This window comes from Calidris pugnax, unplaced genomic scaffold (assembly GCF_001431845.1).
Source record: "Calidris pugnax isolate Ruff unplaced genomic scaffold, ASM143184v1 scaffold30, whole genome shotgun sequence".
In the NCBI taxonomy this organism is placed as follows: Eukaryota; Metazoa; Chordata; class Aves; order Charadriiformes; family Scolopacidae; genus Calidris; species Calidris pugnax.
The window spans coordinates 5,064,190-5,085,775 of NW_015090776.1; the positions used below are offsets into that span (position 1 = coordinate 5,064,190).

The 21,586-nt window shown below is 48.2% G+C and overlaps 1 protein-coding gene across 3 annotated transcripts in view; it reads right to left on the reverse strand.

Moving 5' to 3' along the window:
- Positions 1-21,586, reverse strand: part of PLEKHG4 (pleckstrin homology and RhoGEF domain containing G4) — a 90,581-nt gene that overhangs the window by 30,279 nt on the left and 38,716 nt on the right. For all 3 annotated transcript variants that reach the window (XM_014948898.1, XM_014948907.1, XM_014948891.1), the window contains exons 7-11: positions 20,608-20,694; positions 18,709-18,825; positions 16,441-16,539; positions 15,286-15,434; positions 1,807-1,945 (exon numbers count right to left, since the gene is read on the reverse strand). In XM_014948898.1, coding sequence (XP_014804384.1) covers positions 1,807-1,945; positions 15,286-15,434; positions 16,441-16,539; positions 18,709-18,825; positions 20,608-20,694 — 591 coding nt within the window. The remainder of the gene's footprint in view (positions 1-1,806; positions 1,946-15,285; positions 15,435-16,440; positions 16,540-18,708; positions 18,826-20,607; positions 20,695-21,586) is intronic.

The following is a 21,586-nucleotide window of genomic DNA, read 5'->3' on the forward strand; positions in this document are numbered from 1 at the left end:
TGGGAAGTCATTAAAACTCATGGATCTACCTCAGCCCGTGAAAATAACAGGTCGGCTACAGCCTCCTTTGCAAATCCAGTTCTCTCCAGAGGAGAAGAGCCCAGAATCCTAGAACAGCAACGGTCAAACTGGTCCTAGCGCTGATCTTTAAGGATGCAAGTTCCTAAGGTGAGCTCCAAACAGCACACAACCCTTCACACACAGGGTAATAAGTGATAGACAGAACCTCTCGTTATTGCTGAGTTTCAGCAATGGTGATTATGTGACTCCCCAATTTCAAGGTTGAGTTCGGGCTTAGGGATCTGCAGGACTGAACATCTGGGGTCTGCAACACTGAAAGAACTGATGAGATCTCAGAGGATGCTCAGACAACCTGAACTACTTTATGACTTTTTAAGGTTTCTATCTCCGTAGCTAGAGGTTTCTAAGGCCTTTCTGAAACCCAGTGCCTGTTTCCTTCAGTCATCCCACGGCTGTAAAGAGCTTCAACGAGCACCACAACCTCCCACAGAAGCACAGGGGGGTAGAAGGGTCGAGCCTGGCTGTTCCCCATCCTGCAGGTTGTAGAAAGGGCTGCTCCAGAGGAGAAGGAGTGTCCTGGGGCCAGACCCAGAGGGGAAAGGGTGTGCCTGGGCCTTATCAGAGAGCAGGGACCTGAGCACGAACAACAGAGCAGGCAGCAGGGCCCGGCAGCCACCCTGGGGTACACGATGTGGGGCTCATTCAGCAGCAGGACATAAGCAAACCCTGCAGGATCCACAGCCCGGAGGGGACACACGGACTCGTCATCAGCTCGTTGCCATTCCTCTGCTGTTTCTCAGGATGAAGCATGATGATTGGCTTCTCAGCAGTCTTGCTGGGCAGGTACTTTTGCTAAACAACGTGAAAAGACACTCCACCCCCAAGTGTACTGCTTACCAATGAGCCACTACACCCTGGTCGTTACATATGGAGAAACATCACAGCTGTTTATGGGGTTTGACTGACCCACTCCTAGAGAGCAGCCAGGAGACTGTCACTTAACTGAATGTGCCCCTCTGCTCTGCTCTGGGGAGACACACACACACACCACCCCCCAGTGCTGCCTCCAGTTCTGGGGCCACCACCAGCAGAAGGACATGGAGCTGTTGGAGCGGGGCCAGAGGAGGCCCTGGAGATGCTGGGAGGGCTGGAGCCCCTCTGCTGGGAGGGGGGGCTGAGAGAGTTGGGGGGTTCAGCCTGGAGAAGAGAAGGCTCCGGGGAGACCTTCCAGCCCCTTCCAGTCCCTCAAGGGGCTCCAGGAAAGCTGGGGAGGGACTCTGGATCAGGGAGGGGAGCCCTAGGAGGAGGGGGAAGGGTTTGACACGGAAAGAGGGGAGATGGAGCTGAGATGTGGGGAAGAACTTGTTTGGTGGGAGGGTGGGGAGAGCCTGGCCCAGGTTGCCCCGAGAAGCTGTGGCTGCCCCATCCCTGGAGGGGTTCAAGGGCAGGTTGGAGGGGGCTTGGAGCAACCTGGTGTGGTGGGAGGTGTCCCTGCCCAGGGCAGGGGGTGGCACTGGATGGGCTTTAAGGTCCCTTCCAACCCAAAGCATTCCATTATTCTATACTTGGCATCAACAGATAACCAGGCAAACAGTGGCTTGGTTCTCAGCACATCTGAAAATGTATCTCAGGTTGTAGTGTTCAGTTGTTTAGGTGTTCCTTTTAAGGATCTACAGGCATCACTCTACACCTTCACACAAGAGATCAATAGGCCAGGACCTGCTGTGGGATGTACAGTCAGAGGGTGGCAGCAGGCAGTCACTGGAACTGACAACCAGGCCTTACCTCCTTAAAACATTCTTCCACTTTCTCGAACTCCATCACCAGCTCCAGTTCCTGGATGCGTGTGTTTGACAGCATCACCAACTGGTGAACGCCTTCATCAACTCGATTGTAAAGGACGCTGGCAGCATCGAGCGCGTCTCTGGAAAGGGACATAAGTCCAGTCAGGGGTTTTGCATTAGGTCATTCATGCATACTCTTCACTTCATGCAAACATGGCTTGGCTGAACAACAGCGCTTGAGTCATCCTCCCCATGATGGTCATCTCCATATGGAGGAGAACGTTGCTGCTCCCGGCACGTTCCCGTGATCCCCCATTTTGATCCCAGCACAGATAACCTGGCAGGAAGGACAAGGGCATCTCCCAGCCAGGCTCCTTGCAAAACTTAGTGCACTTGTCCTTTCAGACAGGATCTTCAGCTTTTCAGAAAGGCAGATTATTGCACGAGTGGGCTTTCACACAACACAGCTCAGGCAGTCTCAGTGTCCAAACCCACTATTTGAATTAAGCAGATAAGCAACCACTAGGAAGCAAACCTCTCCTAAATGACAACAACAACATAAGGCACTTGATGCCCCGCTCAAGCTCAGGAATTTCCACCAGCCAAACGAAAATGCAAAGCGTACAGCACCCCAGCACCAAGAGAAATTGAATTTTACAGTCTTGTGCTGGTCGGGCATTTTTCCTGTGTTCACCAAAGCCCGACAGGAAAGCCTCAGGCCCTGCCAGCCCGGCCACAGCAGAAGTGAACCTCCTGTGTGCACAGGCAGGGATGGAGGGGTTCAGGCTGGAGTGTCCTTGGATGCTGGAGCCAGGGACTCTGCACCCCATTTAATCCTGGCACGATGATGAATATTGACAGGTCCCTTTCGGACGCCTGCAGCACCTCTCCAGCACAGGGTGGACCAAATAATACAGAACGGCATTCAAGCTTTTTCTTTCTTCGTGTCCCTGAACTTCTCGTATTTCTTCTGCTTCTAGATTTCCCCTCCTTTTGCAAGTGTGGACTCAAAAGACACCTTCAACAAAAATACTACAAGCCCCATTCAGCTGTGCTCTACCTGGCACAGCTCAGCTGCCTGAGCATCCCCTGTGCTCACCCTAAACCAGCTGATATTTTGCAGCTGTTTTACAGCCTTCTGGCTTACGACAGCATGGCTTTTTTTTTTTCAATCATATTATTAAAATTAGCCAAAGCACTTGTGAAATAGGTAGCTAATAAAATTCTGAAAGCTTTGCTAATGGGATTTCATAGAAGCAATTCAGCATTCGCATTTATTTCTGTCATAGATAGGCATCTTGAACCTATGGAATGCAACTGAATATGAGTGTTTAGTGGCAACCATCCTATAGTTTTCAGGTAGAACTTAATTGACACGAGGTGGTACAATAGGTCTAGACAACTAGCTCTGCATAGCAGAAATCCACAGGATTTTTCCATTCAGAATTCCACCCGCTGTGCAACAGCCAACTCCTCCAACCTCAGGCTCTTAGATACTTTTGTTTTTCCTTTGCAAAAATGCCATTAGACTGAATGAATTTCTCCGAAGCGCAGCCAAAAAAATCCCCTGAATTATTTCTGGCCTGAGATTAGTGCTACTGCAGTGCAGAGGAGACAGGCTCTCTACAGAGACCCTGCGAGCTCCGACAGAACCATCCGAGCTGTAACGCTGCTCCCACCTTTCCCAAAACCACCATAAACAACTGGCGATGAGATGAGCCTTCTGTTTTGTTATCCTTTCCCAGGGACAGACCCAGGTCCGAGCCAGGAGACCTGCAGCAGCAGAGCCATAACCCCTGTCCAAGCCGAGCTCTGGAAAGCATTTTTACACGTTTCTGCCGTGTTTAGGGAGCAGGTTGTGAAGGCCAGTTCCCGTCAGGCGCAGTGACACAGCGAGGACAGCTAATGAGGAACAGCTGGGGAGATGGCGGGGAGTTCTGTTTGGCAGCAGCATGAAAGGCTGTTGGGTTCTGTGCAGCACAGCATATCTGTCAGGTATTCGTCTCTGAACAAGGCTCCAGCACACTGACGGCCAGACAGACAGACAGACAGACACCCTTCGGCCTCACTCCCACGGGGCTGAAGTCCCTGCTGGCATCAATGCTCTCATCCACCCAGGAAAACACACCGGGACAGCAAATGCTCTTCCTCCCACTGGCACAAACAAGCAACCACCTACAACTTTAGACATGACATTGTTATATGCAAACATTTGCAATTACCCTTTCGTCAGGCAAAATGTTTTTCCAGCCTTTCTCTGAGCTGCCATGGAAATCACTTTGGTGATTGACGCTACTTCTTTGATGGGGCTCATCAACAAGCTGGACTGACCTGCTAGACCTTGCTGTAATGGGAGTCCTCATGTCCACCCAAGCCCATGACGAAGAAAGCACGCATGGCTTCAGCGCTTAACGAGATATTGCAAGACAGTGACCTTACAGAAGATTTCCAGCTCCTGCCTTGGCTTGGCCCAGCACCGAGCACAATCCAATACAGGAAAAGGGAGCCAGGGAGTCCCACCCCGCTCCTCTCCATACCCAGTGGAGGAAACAGGACCCCAGTTGTCTCAAATTTGAGTTTTCCTCGACAGGAGTCAGTCCCAACCTGGGCTGCAGGGCTCTAAGTGCTAAAGATCCCCACGGAGCAGACAGCAGGTTTCCCACACTCACCAAACATGGGCTCACCTGGAGACAGCACTGCAAAGGTGGGAGAAACCACCCTTGAGGTAGAGGGATAGGAAGCAATTACAAAATAAACATATTTTAATTTTTTTTTTAAAAAAACAGAAACAGACCTGTCACTAGCTTACTGTGTAAAGAGGTGAATTCACCATGCCATCGTGGACAAGAGCAGTCCTCAGAGCCCACCTGAGACCAGTATTGGCCTTACGACCAGCCTTTGCTCCAGGGAAAGTCAAGTTCAAAAAATGCAGTGATGAATTAACTCCTGCTGGCCCACCCACTGAGCCCCGAGAGCCCGCGTCAGGAGAAGAGAAAGGGATTTGGGTGAACTGCTCGCTGCTGAGCTCAAGGACAGGAAAAAAAATTCCCCCCCCCAACAGCACTCTCCTGGCCGCACGCATGTTCCTTCCACAGAAGGAATTATCCCATATTATTGAAAATATTGGAAAAATAAAGAGCCAGACTCTGAAGATCTCAATAAGACCAAGTCTTCCTTGCATTTGCACAAAGAGGTGGGGAAGAACAGAGCTACAGCCTCCAGTTTGAAGTGAACCCTCTGCACCATCAGCTGCAGTCTCCACAAATAGCACAGGAGCTACACACATCTACAGATACCCGGCCATCTCCCCTCTACCTCAGCTCATTGAATGGCATTAAAGGTGACATCCTACCTCTAAACCCACACACAGAGAACCTTTGCTTTACTGATCCACAGGCATCTCAAACTCAGAGTCAGCTGAGGGTGCATTTGGGAGCTTATGCTATTAGCAGGGACTGGAGAGAACTCATTTCAGGTAAGAAGGCTGGAAATTAGTTTTCATTTTAAGTTGGGCTGTCTGGGGTGTATATCATTATCAAAAATCCCTTACTCTTGCCATTTAAGTCATTTTGTCATTGGCTGCACACAAGCCACCCAGGAAAAAGGTGTTTCTGAATGGCTCCTCCAGGCTCAGAGCCCCAGAGGGACCTCAGGTGTGGCCTTACCCCATTCCTCCTCCTCCACCAAGTTCCTCCAGCATCCCAGCACCTCAGCCCTTTGTTTCGGGGTCCAGCCACACTCTTTTCACACGTTCTGCCTCGCTTGGCAGGCATTTGTTTAAAACCTCAATGTCTAGTTGTTGGTCTTCCCTTGCATCTCCAAGGTTACTGGGGTCCAGCCACGCTCTTTTCACATGTTCTGCCTCGCTTGGCAGGCATTTGTTAAAATCTCAATGTCTAGCTGTTGGTCTTCCCTTGCATCTCCAAGGTTACTCCATTCATACATCAGCAGCTCCTGAGAGTTCACTTCTACCAGCCCGACAGACTCTCCAACATCCACCTTTTACTGTCTCTTGCACAGAGGGAAATGTAACCCTTTCCACCCTGCAGGGTAAAGCAGGTGGGCAAACCGAGCCCAACAAAGAAATCGCTCACACTCCATTGGAAAGTTTGTTTTTTCAATTCCCTTTGGCACTTCCAGTGCTCACAGAGAGTATCCACTGGGCACGTCCTCCCTAATCTCTGTACATCTCTTGACTTACCTCCACACACCCATCCATTTGCTGATCCACATCTTTAAAACTCTCTAAATCATTTCTAGGACACCAGTAAATGCAACGAGATCCTGCAACGGGGAGTTTCATGGGGAAAACGATACCTTGCATAAACAGCTACTTCTTTTCAGAGTCAGGAGTTTTTTATTTCTGTCCTTCATCGCCTTCAAGGCAGCGTGGCGTAAACAAACCAAATACTGAAAATTTGGCTGAAGAAGAAAAAGTGACTTCCGTCCTGCCACACAAAGGAAAACACCTGGTTGTTAAGGTCCTTAAAAGGCATTTTAATAGTGGTCTGAGCAACTCTGAGGAAGAAAAGCAGAGAGTTGTTTGAAGTCAGTGGAAAGTCTCGTCTAAGCTTTAGATTTGTTTGGATGCGTCGCAATTTCCCTGCGCACGTTAGTGTGGTAATAAGAGTCTTTCACTACATTCTTCCATGGTCAAATCATCCAAAGTAATTTTGCAATAGCACGGAGTCAATATAATTTATAGCAAAAAAGGAGTAGCTTGGTATCAGTTTATGTTTCCCCAAATCCTGTTTTCATTGGGCAATTATCGTTTCAGTGGAAAAGGTTCCAAACGTCCTCAGTTTTCTGGAGAAGTGCCAGGCTGTTGGATAATGGCAGGGTAATTTTAAACCTATAATTTAGGAAGCCCATTTCTGTCTGAATCCATCCTTCGAAAAAAAGCCAGCCTTGGAGAGTTACACTTTAGTTTTCGAAGCAAAATACCTGATCTGTTTTCAAAAATAGATGGGTTAGAGAGGAGGCATCCTGCAGGCCTGCCAAAGCAGGTGCTGCAGGAACCAGCGAGATGCAAATAGATGAGGCAGCAGAACAATTACTGTTCTGCAATTAGCACCTGGCCCTTGAAAAACTGCTCTAACCAACAGCCAAAGAACAGCTCTAAAGCGAGGGCTAAAAGCAGAGCTCATCCTCTGACCAACCTGGGTCAATTTGAAAATGACAGAAATTAATGGATGGAAGAGAACACAAGACATAGCGCCTTGTCCACCGTATTTGATGGGTTTTAGGTGAGTATATTGCAGCTAACGTGCCCTAGAAAAATCAGATAACCCTGATCACTCTGAAATTTAGAAGAAACACAGTCAGATGTTACAACTTTAGCCTCATGTAGTCTTCCACTCCTGCTGCTCCACTTCCCTTGTGGATGTCTCTACAGGTGTTGGCAGAAAATGCAATAGGATCTGGCAACAAGGAGATTGAAAGGATGGCTTAGTCCAAGGACATCACCCAGATCATCGGTGCTGACACCTTGGCTACGAATCATTTAAACATCCTGAGCAATGCTCCAGGAAAAATATCCTTCCAGCTTTGTCCTGTGTTCCCGAGGGCTGTTTCGCAGGAAGAAAAATGCATTTAAGCCCTTCTCGAAAACTTGACGTGCAGCTGAGGTTAAAATTCACACCAGCCACAGGGAAGCTAATGCAGATGTTGCTAAATAAACTGGAATTATTTTCTGCAGCACACAAATAGCCACCGTGGCTTTAATTACCTAATAAAAGTATTTGAGGCGCTGGATATAGTTTTTAGAACTCTGAGGTGTCCTTAGAAAGGCACAGAGGTCAAACACCACATTTGGGATTCCTGCCATTCCTTATGGGAACAGCAGATGCAGCTGAGACCACAGACCTGACCGAGTCTCTCCTCACCTGACAGGTACACACACTGGAGCAACCCATCCCATTAATACAGCACACTGCAGACCCTAATTACTACGAGAATTCTCTTCTGGAGCACAGCTCCTTTAAACATTATTTTAGCAGAAACATACTCTTAAGTCCCTTTAAAAGCAAAGGGGTTGATGCATACAGGTAAACAAGTCTCCAAGTGTGGTCCCAAGCTGTGACCTTTGATTCTTTCCCCAGCCTGCCTTGCATTCAGTTACAATAAAACTGTGCTCAGACTCTGGCTGATTTCAAATCCCAGTAAGATCCATAACACTGACTGGAAAAAAAGAATAATAATTATAAGGAATCCCAAACCAACAAGTAGCTGACTTATGGAGAAAGCTCACCCCGCAGTGAGGTAGGATGTGGAAACACCGTGCTGGGAACACCAAGCATCAAGCTGTGGTTTTCTACCAAACCTCTTCTCTCCAAACCTCATCCCACGTACATTAACCTATTTATAGGTGTTATCTCAGTCGACTGAACTAGTCTTGGAGTTAGGACCACCAGGTTTTCAAGATGCCCTGCTCAAATAAATACCCACTCTCATTTCAAGCCACACACCTATTTCCCTCATACATCCTCCTTTTGCACGCTCCCGGTGTTCACGATACGTATGATAGGAGTGTGTGTGCCAAGAACCACCCCAGCAGCAGAAACATCTACCCTAACTCAGCCATACAAAAACCTTGTGGGATGGTCCGGGCTGAGCCAGGAACTTCAGGCAGTTCAGCAACATCCTACACTGGAAACTTTGGGCAATTTTTTCCGTAATATTTTTAAACAGATAATAAACACACAGTGTGTCACTAATTACCTACTGCCCCGTTGGCATGACAAACATTGCAAACAAGACCAAGGGAAACCGGAGTCTTCTGCGCAAATTCCCACTGAATCCAGAAAGATTTAGGACAAAAGGCGGCTGAAAATAAACAGCAGAAAGGGAGCTGAGGGGGATCATCTCGTGAAAAGGCTAAAAGAAGACGGAAAACTTACCTGGAGAGAGCTCTGAGATCTTTCACGTCCCTGCAAATGCCACAACTGGCTCCACACAGCACCTCAAACGCTCAGAGCGGCCACAGCTCCGTGCTCCTTTGTGTGTGGAGCCAGGAGGTTTGGTTAACGCGAGTCTAAGTGCTTTTGACCCGGCGAAAACCACCACCAGGCAGAGGGAACAGGTTAGACCGTAAGGAAAATGAATAGCAAGCAGCACGATATGCTTTTGTACAGAAATGTCGCCGTGTGCTCCTCCCTCCACCCGACACAAACAAATGAGGCCATGGAAGAGCGAGCACTGCCACCCGTGCGCTGCTAAAGGCCAAAGGTTTAGCGCTCGTCAGCATCTTCTGTGTCACCAGCCACAGCGTGGAGGCACCTCACGGGAGGAAGCTGCCAATTTTTGAGGCCAGGGTTTAAGCATCTCGCTTCAAGGTATACAGAGAGCTTGAACTAACCAGGAGATGAAGGTTTTAGGATTAGGTCCACAGAAGAAACATACAAAGGACACCCATCAGTGGAAGATGCATCTTGCAGACCACCTCAGGAGAGCGCGCGATGGAAAAGTGGTAGCGCGAGAGGGTCCCAAAGCTCAAGTTGTGTGCCAAGGGAGGTTTAGGATGGAGATTGGGAACGATTTCTACACCAAAAGAGTTGTCAAGCCGTGGAACAGGCTGCCCAGGGAAGCAGTGGAGTCGCCATCCCTGGAGGTATTTAAAAGCCAGGCAGACGTGGTGCTGAGGGACATGGGTCAGTGGTGGGTTTGTCAGTGTTGGGTTGATGGTTGGACTCAATCTGAAAGGTCCCTTCCAACCCGGGCAATTCTATTCTATGATTCTAACAGAGCTATAACCCACTGCTTCATTAACCCGCCACAGCTTCAAGCAGACCCAGTGCCTCATCTATGATTCTAACAGAGCTATAACGCCACAGCTTCAAGCAGACCCAGTGCCTCAATCCTGTGTGTGGAAGCCAGACACAAGAGCTGTGGAGGCTGTTGAGGCTGGAAGATCACCCTCTTTGTTGCGGTGATTGAGCCAGGCCTGGTGTGAGGAACCTGGCAGCCTGCTCAGGAAGCCTGCTCAACGCTGCCCATCACCCCTGCTCAGCTCTGGTCCCCACCCCGGGCTCCCAACCAGATCTCCACTGAGCCACACTAAAAATAGCCAGCTCACACAACCAGCTCCTGGCTCTGGCCACTCCACCCTCAAAGCACAGCGACTAACGACACGGCCTTCTGCAAACAAAAGGAGAATTCACTCCTCCATCTATTTATAAGCTGCTTATTCACAGCTTGCAAGCACAAATTCTTTTCAGATGAGGAGGTTGGGGGAAGAGATCATGCTTTTTCTGGTTCCTGCTTTGGCAGGGGAGTTGGACTAGATGATCTCCAGAGGTCCTTTCCAACCCCGTATGATTCTGTGATTCATGTTGCACAGAGCCCAGCACCCAACCTGGCCGTTCCTTCACCACTGGAGGTTTCTCCTCTCTCTTTCACCTCTCACATCCAGTCCTGTGTCTATCTTGCCAGCCAACATGCAGAGCATGGCCCAGTCCCACTCCCGTGCCAATCTGAGAACACAGATTTGCTGGTATAGTCAGGTGTAGTCTGGTTCAACCAGTACAAAGCATCTTTATATTAATATAAAATGTTCATAGCTTCTTTACTCCGCTTCTGACTCACAGCAGATCTACAGGACGAAAGGCACCACCGGACACTTTGTCTAGGAAAGCATTCCCAGCTCTTGGCTATGCTGGAAAAGCAGCAATAATGAGAACAACAGTGGAAAATGTCTGGCTAAAGACCAGGTTAGAAGTCTCCCTGCCTTGATGCCCAGCCCCATGCAACTGCCTCATTTTAGTGGGAGTTCCTCCTGCTGCTGCCTGGCTTCTGGAAGCTTCTCTGACACCTCCATCACAAGCCTGGAGAAGTCTTCAAAATCCACTACAAAATAAGCAACGCATTAGTCCACCTTCCACAACTGGCTCAGCGAGTTGCCTGCAAGCCACACACTGGTTGATCAATACACTAGACATCCAGAAGCCAAAGCTACACCTGGCTAGCCAGCTCTAACTTATAAAAAAAGACTGTGTTTATTAAAGGTTTCCTGTCCAAAAGTGCAAAAATAAGTATTAGTAGCATTAAAATGATGGATGCCTCCATGGCATTTGGCCACAGGAACTTCAGCTTGGCCGACAGCATTGTGTTCCAGTGTTGCTCCAGGGAGAGCAAAACCTGGCAGCTTTCAGCAAACAGACCTGGAGGTTGATGATTGGACAAGATGATCTTTAAGGTCCCTTCCAACCTAGAAGATTCTGTGAAGCCCTGAGCCTTCAGCACAGCAGATGGGGTGAAGGAAAATCCCCTGGTTTTGAAGCCGGCCAGCTCCACCAGCGAGGAATAAGTGGCAATGCCGCCCTCAGCAGTCCACCTGCACCTCTGGGTGGCCAGCCTGTGCTGAACCTGTCATTACAGCACTTAAAGAGGCACCACAGAGATACTGGCTCACCAGTACCACACCCACACTACTTTTTGGGCAATTTCAGCCTGGTTTTCCTGGTGTGGGACCAGCTGAGCACATCACATCCTCCTTAGCCAGCTCCCTGCAATGGGCTGCCTTCAGGATGCATATTCTGGTACCAGAGCTCCTCCTTTCTAAGCTGGGAAAAGACTGTGATCCAAAAAAGACTGCTTGGAGAAGTCTTTCTTTCCCTTCATGGACAAGCAGCTGGGTGGGCAAGGCTACCTTTAACCGTGGTGGAGAACGAAGACTCGTGGTGAGCTCATACTGGGAACAGAGTGAGTAGAGTTACTGGTCAAAACCACTGCTGTGGTGCTACAGCATCTCTCAGGATGGGACCCAGGCACAAATACAGGTTGGGCAGAGCATGGCTGGAGAACAACCCTGAGGAGAAGGGCTCGGGAGTGCTCGTGGATGAGAAGCTCGAGATCAGCTGGCAGCCCAGAAAGCCCCCCGCATGCTGGGCTGCATCAGAAGTGTGGCCAGCAGGGTGAGGGAGGTGATTCTACCCCTCTGCTCTGCACTCATGAGACCCCACCTGGAGTCCTGTGTCCAGCTCTGGAGTCCTCAACATAGGAAGGACATGGACCTGTTGGAACGGGTCCAGGGAGGGCCACAAAAATTATCAGAGGGCTGGAGCACCTCTCCTACGAGGACAGGCTGAGAGAGCTGGGGTTGTTCAGCCTGGAGAAGAGAAAGCTCCGGGGAGACCTTATAATGGCCTTCCAGTACCTGAAGGGGGCCTACAGGAGGGATGTGGAGGGACTCTATCAAGGAATGTAGTAATAGGACAAAGGGTAATGGTTTTAAATTGAAAGAGGGGAGATTTAGATTAGATACTAGAAAGAAATTCTTTATTGTGAGGGTGGTGAGAGCCTGGAACAGGTTGGCCAGAGAAGCTGTGGCTGCCCCATCCCTGGAGGGGTTCAAGGGCAGGTTGGAGGGGGCTTGGAGCAACCTGGTGTGGTGGGAGGTGTCCCTGCCCAGGGCAGGGGGTAGAACTCGATGATCCCTTGAAAAGCTAATCATTCTATGATTCTACAACCATCCAGGAAAGACTCCCAGAGGCTCTCAAAGAGAAAGAAATGGCTGTACCACAATAGACCTCTGCATCTCCCACCACATCTTTGATGGGATGACTTCAGTTTCTGCAGGAAAGGAGCTGGGTCCCCGGCCTGGTAAACCCTCACAAAGCCTCACTCAAACCTGAGCAGCAATGAGATCCCACTGCTCTGTGTCATCAAACACTCCAAAGGGCATCTTGGCTCTCCGGGATGGCAGAGCAGGGAAACAGGTCAAAACCAACCTCAAGGGAAGAGTTTCATTACTAAAGAAAGTCTAAAGCAAGTCTTGTTTGCTGTGTGCTCCAGAAAGATATTTGGCAGATCTGGCTGTACAGAGTACAAACCTGCTTCCTCGCGTATTTTAGGGTACTATCTGTAACCTACAGTCGAGTGTTTTCAGATGGGTTTGTCCATCTGTATTCTTACCACGTAGCAAAAACAATCCCAGAAGCAGCAAGCCAATCTCCTGCTTGTTTAATCCCAAGGTGATGGCGTAGCTGGACTTGTCATCTTTGTGCCTCTTAAGAAAAATCATGGTTTTGTACCTTTAGCTCTGCACTTCTTGTTGGCCTATTTTAACTAGCTGGAGTGTTAAGAGTCCAGAAAACTCATGCTCTTACAATTTTTTGCCTCTCTATGTGCAATTCCTGCACATTTTGACAGTTACCTGTTCACAGCTGGTGTCACAACTTCTGACTCAAAAGCCTTCACAGTCATGATTCTGCTTGATCAGGCTTTTGCACCACAAGAGAGAAGAAAAAAAAAAAACTAAAACAACAGAACATGTGATTAAAACAAGAGCCAAAAGGTGGCTCAGAAGAATAAAACCACTTGACTTGCTTTTGTAAATAATTTGATTTCAAGTATCGGGGGAGTGGGTGTGAAATTAAAGCCTGTTAAGCATTGATCAAGGTTTTACAATTCAAAGTTCAGAAAAGCACTAAAACAGCCCCTCCTGAGTGTATGGACACAACCAGTCCTGTTCCATTTTCACACTTCACCAGTCAAAAATCTGACATTGTACCCACATACGTCACTAGCCACTCCATACTAGCTTAGCAGGTCAACTACAGTATTTTGCCTCCCTACTTAGATTCTATTAGTTAAAGAAGCCTTTGAAAATTATAACCACAGGAGCCTTGCCAGGGTTGGCAGAGCTCAGAACCTTTAATATCTCACACCAGTTTGGAGAAAGGGAGCAAGTGCAGAGCCACGGAGGATCTAAAACCAGTAGTGCCTTATACAGAGTTTTCTGGCCAAGTGATAGAGCTTTTTTCACATTTAAATGGATCCTGAACAGGGAAGGGTTGTCTTCTTTAGCTCTCTGCCCTGAGTTACATGACAAGCAGGCATTTCCTCAATTAAAGCACTGCATGGATTTTAGTTTTTGCAACTACTCCACCGCTTAGAAGAGGACTAACTTTCTCCCACTATATTCATTTACGTTCCTCAGGCTGGAGAGAGCCACATACATTTGAGCCATAGCACACACCCTCCATTCATCCTGGCAGGCAACAAATATAGCCTGAATTAAACAGAGAACATGCTACATCGGCTCGGCAGGCACTCAGACGCTGTGCAATCAAAGAATTATGTGTGTATCCCCCGCCTCTGCCCTTGCTAAGGCGATCAAAGCAGTAAATTATCCTTAAGGGCTCTGTCAGATCAGGTTTCAAAGTTGATCATTTCCCCGCACAAGAACTCAGGCTTAGTTTAAAACCAAAACAAAACATAAAGCACTCCCCATTCTCCTAGGACTCTAAAGTTGCTGTGCTGCTTAAAATAAAATAAAAAAAAAAAAACCAACAATCTGTATTATCTGTGCTTCTTGTATCACATCAGAATGAAAAGGCTATACTGTACTAAATGTACCCAAAATTGCCTTGAGTACTTCACCAGTTCAGCGAGAAAACTGTGACTGCACAGCCTGCCAGAGCTGCTGAGAGGAGTCACAGCAAGAAGGGAGAAGAAAAGGTTAGAGCTGTCCCCACACTCCTCTCTCACTCGGCACCGAAACGCCGACCCCCAATCTCCCAGTGACAGAGAGCACCTTGCGCTCTCAGCCACTTGCCGACTTCTCAAAGAGAAATGTTCTTTTCCTGGTGTTTGGGTGACATACTCCGCAAGCTATTTTGTTATCTCCTCTCCGTTCCCTCCCTCCAAACCTCCCAGCTTGTGATGGCAACGGAGAGTTTAAGCCGAGCCAGGATGTGGATGCAGGGAGTCATTCCCGGCCGCCCCGCGACACCCTCGTCTGCTCCCACACACCAGCCTTTACCTCCCACTCAGGCTGGGAGCTCCTGGGTTGCCAGGGTTTTCTTTTCTACCTCGCTGTTTGCACAGCACATAGCACAGAGGCCTTCACACACTGATAGGCCTCAGGTGTTTGAACAGCACAAAGAGGAGTTGTGCAATGCCCCGGGAATCTCAAACAGCCGGCCTCTCTCCGGCCCCGCTTCTCATACCCACCGTTTGGCAGAGGGGCAGCCAGCAGTTGTTTGTGCAAACCGTACCAACGTGTGAGGAGATCAGAGCTTGCTTCGGGCAGAAAGCATTCCTCGCAGCTAAGGTCCTTGGAAATCCCCTTGCATAAGGAGTGCCTTGCTAAATCACCCAGCGATAAGTGCCTTGGACCTAAAACATTCATCGCTGGCAGCATCAATTAAGACTTGTGTTTTAGAGGTGCACAAAATGTCCAGCCCTTTCTCTGCTACAGAAGATAAGCCTGATTTGGCTTGGAAAAGGAACTCTAACCATTTAAGTGCAGTCACCCAGGTTTGACCTGGAAAAGGAACTTTAACCATTTAAGTGCAGTCACCCAGCCAAGTTTTCAAACTGGGGAAGAAAGAGTCAGGATAAGAGTAAAATGCATTACGATTTTCACCTTTGCTTTTTCAACAAAAAGTCCTCGCTACAGGAAGCTGCACTGACGATGGGGTCATCTCAGAGAGATTCCCAGCGCCTGCTTTGTGCTCCTCTCACTCTTGGGGCTCACCTGTAGTCGTGGGTGAGGGTGACACAAGACTCCTCCTTCCTCAGCCTGGCCAGGAGCGCTCCACCCTCCAGCTGCAGCCTGACCAGCCGCGTGTCTTCAAGGACATTCTTCATCAGCTGCCGGTAGTTCCTCAGCAGCACAGCCGCCTCCTGGAGGGATGGCGAGAGCGAGATGAGTGCCTACTGCAACCCACAGGTAATGAGGGACCAGGCAAAAACCAACACCCAACCCAAAACACACGCAAACCACCTTGGCCCACCCCAGGAAAAGAGGGAGCTTGGTTTCCACGGCTGTTTCTCTCAAGCCTACCAAGCCCAAAGTGATAAACTGGGCATGCACGTTACGCTCTCCATACTTCCCCCACCAAATTGAAACCCAATTCCTATCATTCTCCATATTCTGTTTACTGGGCATAGAAAGAATAAGCTTTCCAGCCCCATTTCCCACTCACAGCTGGCTCCTGCTGCTCTTAGAGCCTGGACCTGTCTAGCTGTAGGCCGTGGGACAAGACGCACGGGAAGGATTTGTGGATATACATGTCTGCAGGAAGGCCCAGAGAAGCCACCATCCTCCGTTGTTTTACTGCTGGGACACTCAACGCAGAGCTGGCAGCAATTTCCTACTGTCAGGGCTACAGCAGCTTCTCAAGTGTAGGGGCTATAACATGTTTGCAACAGCACTGTCTTGGCTTTTGTACCTTTGTACCTTGCCCACTCCCAAACGCCTGTTCTGGAGGCAGCAACGCTGGAACCGCAGCACAGCCTTGTCTCCAGCAACACCATCTATGGTGCCACCTAACTTTTTTCCAGGCCATCCAAGCCACTCTGGTGTGGCACAGGCTGAAGCAGCTGCTCAGCAGTGGGGACACCAAAGCTAGTACCAGCTGTGGAGCTGCTAAGAACACACTCCAACACTGGAGTGAGCACCCAGCACAGGTGAAAAGATCTCCTGGAGGGATGTTGAGGGATCAGAGAACCCGCTTCTACATCCAGTATCACTTCATTTACATCAGCTTCTACCAGTCCTGCTGTCCCCACAGAATACACTGCTACTACAGCTCATAAATTCAAAGCTACAGCTTTTCTGCAGTTATCCAGCCTCCTGCTCTCTCCTGTCCCAGGCCCAGCTCTGACAGGAGGGAAGGGACACGCTCACCTCAGCTCTTGCTGGTAATTTTCCAGATTCCACTTTATGGATGGCCCCCTGGAGGAAGGCACAAGCACCTTGGCATCCCTGTAGCAAATGTTCCAGTTTCTACAGGAAGAAAGGACCAAGGGAGAGATTATTGTCTCACAGCTGACAGGAAAGGTGTATTTTCAGCTTGCAGATGGTTAAAAGCACAGAAATCTAGACAGGATCAAACACGTTAAGCCAAGGGTTCAATTATACCATTTGGTGAGGCTGTATCAGCAAAAAGAGGGCGATGAGAGGCTTCAGATGCCTCACTCTACACCAGGCAGATCTTCCACACTTCCATACTCATGGCTTGTATGGGTCATGCTTTACAGAAAAGAAAAGTTGGTCCACTTATGTCCCACATTCTTGTACTATTAGTGTTTCTTGTAACTTCCCACTAAGACAAATCACTATGCGTGAATTTTGGAGGAACCAAACACAGAACAAGCAGTTGGAACTTCTCTACTTTAAATAATTTCTCTTCATATTAAAAGTAATGTAAACTAAAGATTAGGACAGTGGAAAGCTTCTACAATTAAGCACTATAAACTACCGACAAATCCAAAATCCCTCCTTCCCTCAGGAAGGAAAACAAATCAAAATAAAACAAACCCCAAACATTTCACAGGAGTTCATAATACAGTATATTTTAGAAAAGCCTAAATATTGTCAGATGACACCCTTTAGCCAACTGAAATCAGAGAAGGGAAAAACAGTTATTCCAAAACAAGCACTCTCAAAACAAAACACACACACAAAAAAAAAAGAACCCCAGCTGTTTGAATCTTTACTGAACCAAATTCCCTCCTCCCCGAGTGCTGGAAGAGCCCCAGCAGTGACAGATTAGCAGGCAGGATGCAGGTGAGATCACCCAGACAGGAAATAAACGCTGTTTGCCACAGAGCTGCAGATCTACAGGGGTTCACACAGCACATGATATAAATAGGTGACCCATACAGACTGACTCCTGCACTAACTCCCTCTGGTAACATTTTGTGTGTTGAGATGCAAGGCACCAACAAGAAGTAGCCTGCTTCTTCCTTCAAGAGTCATCCTTCTGCATGGCCAGAGCACCTCAGCTCTCCAGCTTTTCTCAACTCTGCCCAGAAAACTAATCCATAACCTCTTGCAAAGCTTCTCTGCTTCCTCACTGCCAAATAAACCTCAAATTCAACCCCAGGCACCAAGACCAGGCTCCTGTATCGCCTCAGCACGAGTTCATGCTAGTACTCTTAGATGCAAGTTTAAAAAATGGGGTCTAAAATAAGTTGGAAAAGACAAGTTAACATGTGGCATGTGCCAAGCATAACCACTGAAGCCAGCAGCACCGCAGTGGTAATTAGCAGTGATATCTTCACCTGCTTCAAACGCTGCGCTCTGGGCAGTGAGATCCCCTCCAGAAGACCACTGAATATTTTGGAAGCAGAGGCAATGGTTCTGTAACCAACTGGGATGAGCAAGTCAAACGCAATGTTAAGACAGCTAATTTTTGTACAGATTTACAGAGACTTAATCCTGCCTAGTCTCAGCATGCCAAATCATGTCCCAACACAGCTTTTAAAGATTCAAAAAGCACATGATCCATAGGAGCTGTGGTCCCTCCACGGCACAGGAGTACACAGAACTGGGTGTTGGTGCCACAGATGCGACTTTTGTGGCCTTCTGGAACCTGAACATACTCTGCTGCACAGCAGAAGTATCCAAATTGAATATCAGCAATTTCCAAAGTCTCACTCCTGCCAGAATTGCAGTTTTTACGCCTTGGTAAAAACCCTCTTAGCCTGGTCTGGGGAACCTGCTCCAAAACCAACAGGATCTAACTGTTTTTATTATGCTCAAGTTCGTAATTGTTGGTTCAAAGGCAACATGATACTAACGCCTTCTCCTGAGATTAGCACAAGAAGTGTCTGCCCTTAAGCCTCAGAGTGTAACTTGAAGTGCCACCGTCTATTACACAAAACAGGACTCTGTTTCTTCCCCTTCCCTTCAAAATATAGTCAAATCCAAATTAATACAGGTCAAGAAGATGAGTTAAAACCGAAGATTTTAGTTCCTGCAGTCATGCCATTAGGCCGCAGTGTGCATCCATTTAATGAAGACAGTATTCTTTTGATAAAAGAAATTCATTTGCATACATAGCTATTACAGGAATCATTGTCTCTTAACGCTTCTAGGTTCAGCTCTTGACAAGCTCCTCTTGCTTCAGCTCCGTTACCATGCCATTTCTTCTCTTGGCATCCTACTCACCATGCGGAAGCTTAACCAGTCCCGGTGGCAATAAGGGAAGGTCCCATCCAGTTCTAGAGGCAGCTGGGAGCTGTCTATGTGCTTATGGAGGGATTTCATGGAGGTGAGAAGTTCAAACTGCACAGAAATAGAAGAAATAAAAGTATGTTTGCATTAGGGTGTGAGCATTGGAGGAGGAGGGGAAGGCTAACGACAGACAGCATCCTTTATTTCTTTACCTATCTTGCGTAGAAACAAAACACAGAGTATATCTGCAATAGAACTACAGCACGAAGGAAAAAAAAATAATAAATCAATCCAATCTTAGAGCAGCTCTCTGTACAGCTTAGTGGGCGAACCTTGAGGGAATGCAGGCTTCAACACGCTGTTTCACCAAGCAGAACATCTGGGCTGGAAGTCTGGCAGCAGCCAGCCCTCTCCGGAGCCAGTACCTCCCAGGATAAGCACAGCAACTCCCTCCCATGTTCCCACATCGGGCTGCAATTTGCATATGTTCAGAGAGAGAGGTTAAATCCAGCCCCCAGCTTCCCCACCTCTCTTCCTGGAAAAAACAGTCTCGCAGAGCAGCCTCTGCCCTACCCTCAGCGCTCCCCTCATCACAGCAACTATTCGCTTCAACTATTTCCTGGATCTCCACACAGATAACTTGCCTTCTGTGAGCCTGCAGAAGCTCAGAGCACTTTTATACTCATCAGAGAATCAGACAAGTGCTCCTGCAGGTACCTGGAAGCCAGCCCAGCCACTCGGAACTCAGGTGCAGACATTTAACCCCCCCACACACACTGTCAAGTTTCCACCTCCTTGGGAAATAGTGATGATGCTTCCAATTCCTCCCGCATGCCGATGCCTTTATTACCCTTTGCTCCATTCCCTCCTACACACTTTGGATTTGTTCAATGTGTTTAATGCCTTCTGTAGCTCTCCCTGCACGGACCCGCCTGCAGCCCCCTTTCTCACTTCAAATTCTTCCACATGGGGGCAATCAGGAAATGGACTAATAGCATTTGTTGCTCTTTCAGGGCAGCGCACCACACACGCAGCAAAACTGATGCTGTTCACAAGGTCTTCATCCATAGAAGCCAGAAGAGAGGTCCTGGCCTACTCTAAAGTCTACAGGGTTTCAGCAGGCACAGGATTTCAGTCCACTCTTGTAGCTTGTAACAGTCCCAGAGCAGAGGGAGGTGCTGAGATCCATCTGTTCACTCACCACAGACAAAGAATGGCTGAGAGCCTACGCTTCTCACACAGCTATGGAATACCAATACCAAGCTGGGGGTTTCAGTGATGTTGTGATGATTTTCGCTCCTCCATTAGTGCCTCCTGTTAGGCTTCCCAGACATTTCAGCTGCAAAGGGAGCCTCACACATACACATCTCCTCTTCCCCCTTTCACAGGAGCCTCAGCCACTGACAGCAGCGGCTACGAGGAGAGCAAACACGAGTTATGCAAAATCCAGGAAAGCAACAAGTACCTTCAAAGAATGGAGTTCAGGATTTAGCCCAATGTAATCTCTTCCTGACCAAGGATTTTCCCCCTTTTTAACAGGAGTAGGTGAAAAGCATCTATCTCTGTTAATTGCGAGGAGCTCCTCCTCCCAGCTATCCAGTTCCCAACAAACCCCCTGTGTCCTGAGGGCCCCAGCAAACAGACATAATTATGATGCAAATGTCACTGATGGACACAGCAATAAACACAGCATGACAGAGATACATTGAGCTTGCATATAACCCTATAAACACCACATCTGTAAGAAACCACAACTATAAAATACAGAGAACAACTAGAGAGATTTCACGTGAGAGCAAACAGGCATCAGCAGATGGAGAACTCGCTGTTGGGAGAATTAAACAGAGGACATCAGGAGTTCCCCAGCAACCCCTTGATGAATGGTTCCATTACCTGTCCTGCTGGTGGCTTCTCCATCCGAAAAGTCAGATCTCTCTCAACCAGAAGCAGTACTCCGTGAACGCAAGGAGGATCCATGTCCTACGACAGAACAGAGCACAAATCCATTACCTCTCTGCCTGGGATGCTGAGGAGAACGTACTGAAGTGGGTTTGCACAAGAGATTGCAATTTAACCTTCAAAGGCATTTAGAAAGCCTGGAAGGCAGTCACCAGGTACAGGGAAGGCCATTCTACAGAGCACCAAGGCTGCGTCCTTAAGGTCGTTTGCTTCAGCTCAACTAGTCCTGCAGTATTTAAGGAAGCAATGAAAGAGGTCAGGTCTTGGCTGTACTAAAAAAAACCTCTGCCTTCTACACAGGGAAGTGTGTCGGGGGAAGAAAGAAAAGAACCATGTTCAACGTCCAAGTTTTTTCTTGATAACTTTCCTGGTCACTTCTCCTAACTGAAAGGAAGTGTGGTTTTTTTTGTCCCCACAGTGCCAAAAATGTCATCTTGTCTTTACTTACTGCCAATTCACAATCAAGGACTTGCATCCTGTTGCTACTGTTAAACCGACAGAAATTCCAAATACAAGGGACGTCTGGCAGCTGTAGTTCAAACTCTGTGATCCAGGAGCAGCTCTTCAATTAGAGAAGAACTCTACAGGGAAGTGAGAAACAGGCACAGAGAGCGACAGCAGGAAGAGGGAATTGTAGCAGAAAGATCCAGACCATGGAGACAGGGCCCACTAAATACATGATGCCTGGATCTAGAGAGGAGAAGAGCCATTTGAGCCGTCATTCCACACGGGTAAATAAGAGCCACCCCATCCAGATGTCTCCTGGATGGTCTCTTGGCCTTTCCAAGTATCTTGGAAACTCTCAAGCAACAAATCCTTTCTGCTATGGCTCGAGCTGCAAGGAACCTGCCACGCAGCAGCCCATGACAGCAAGGGAACCCTGTTTAAACAAACAGCTTAAATAAAAGGTTAA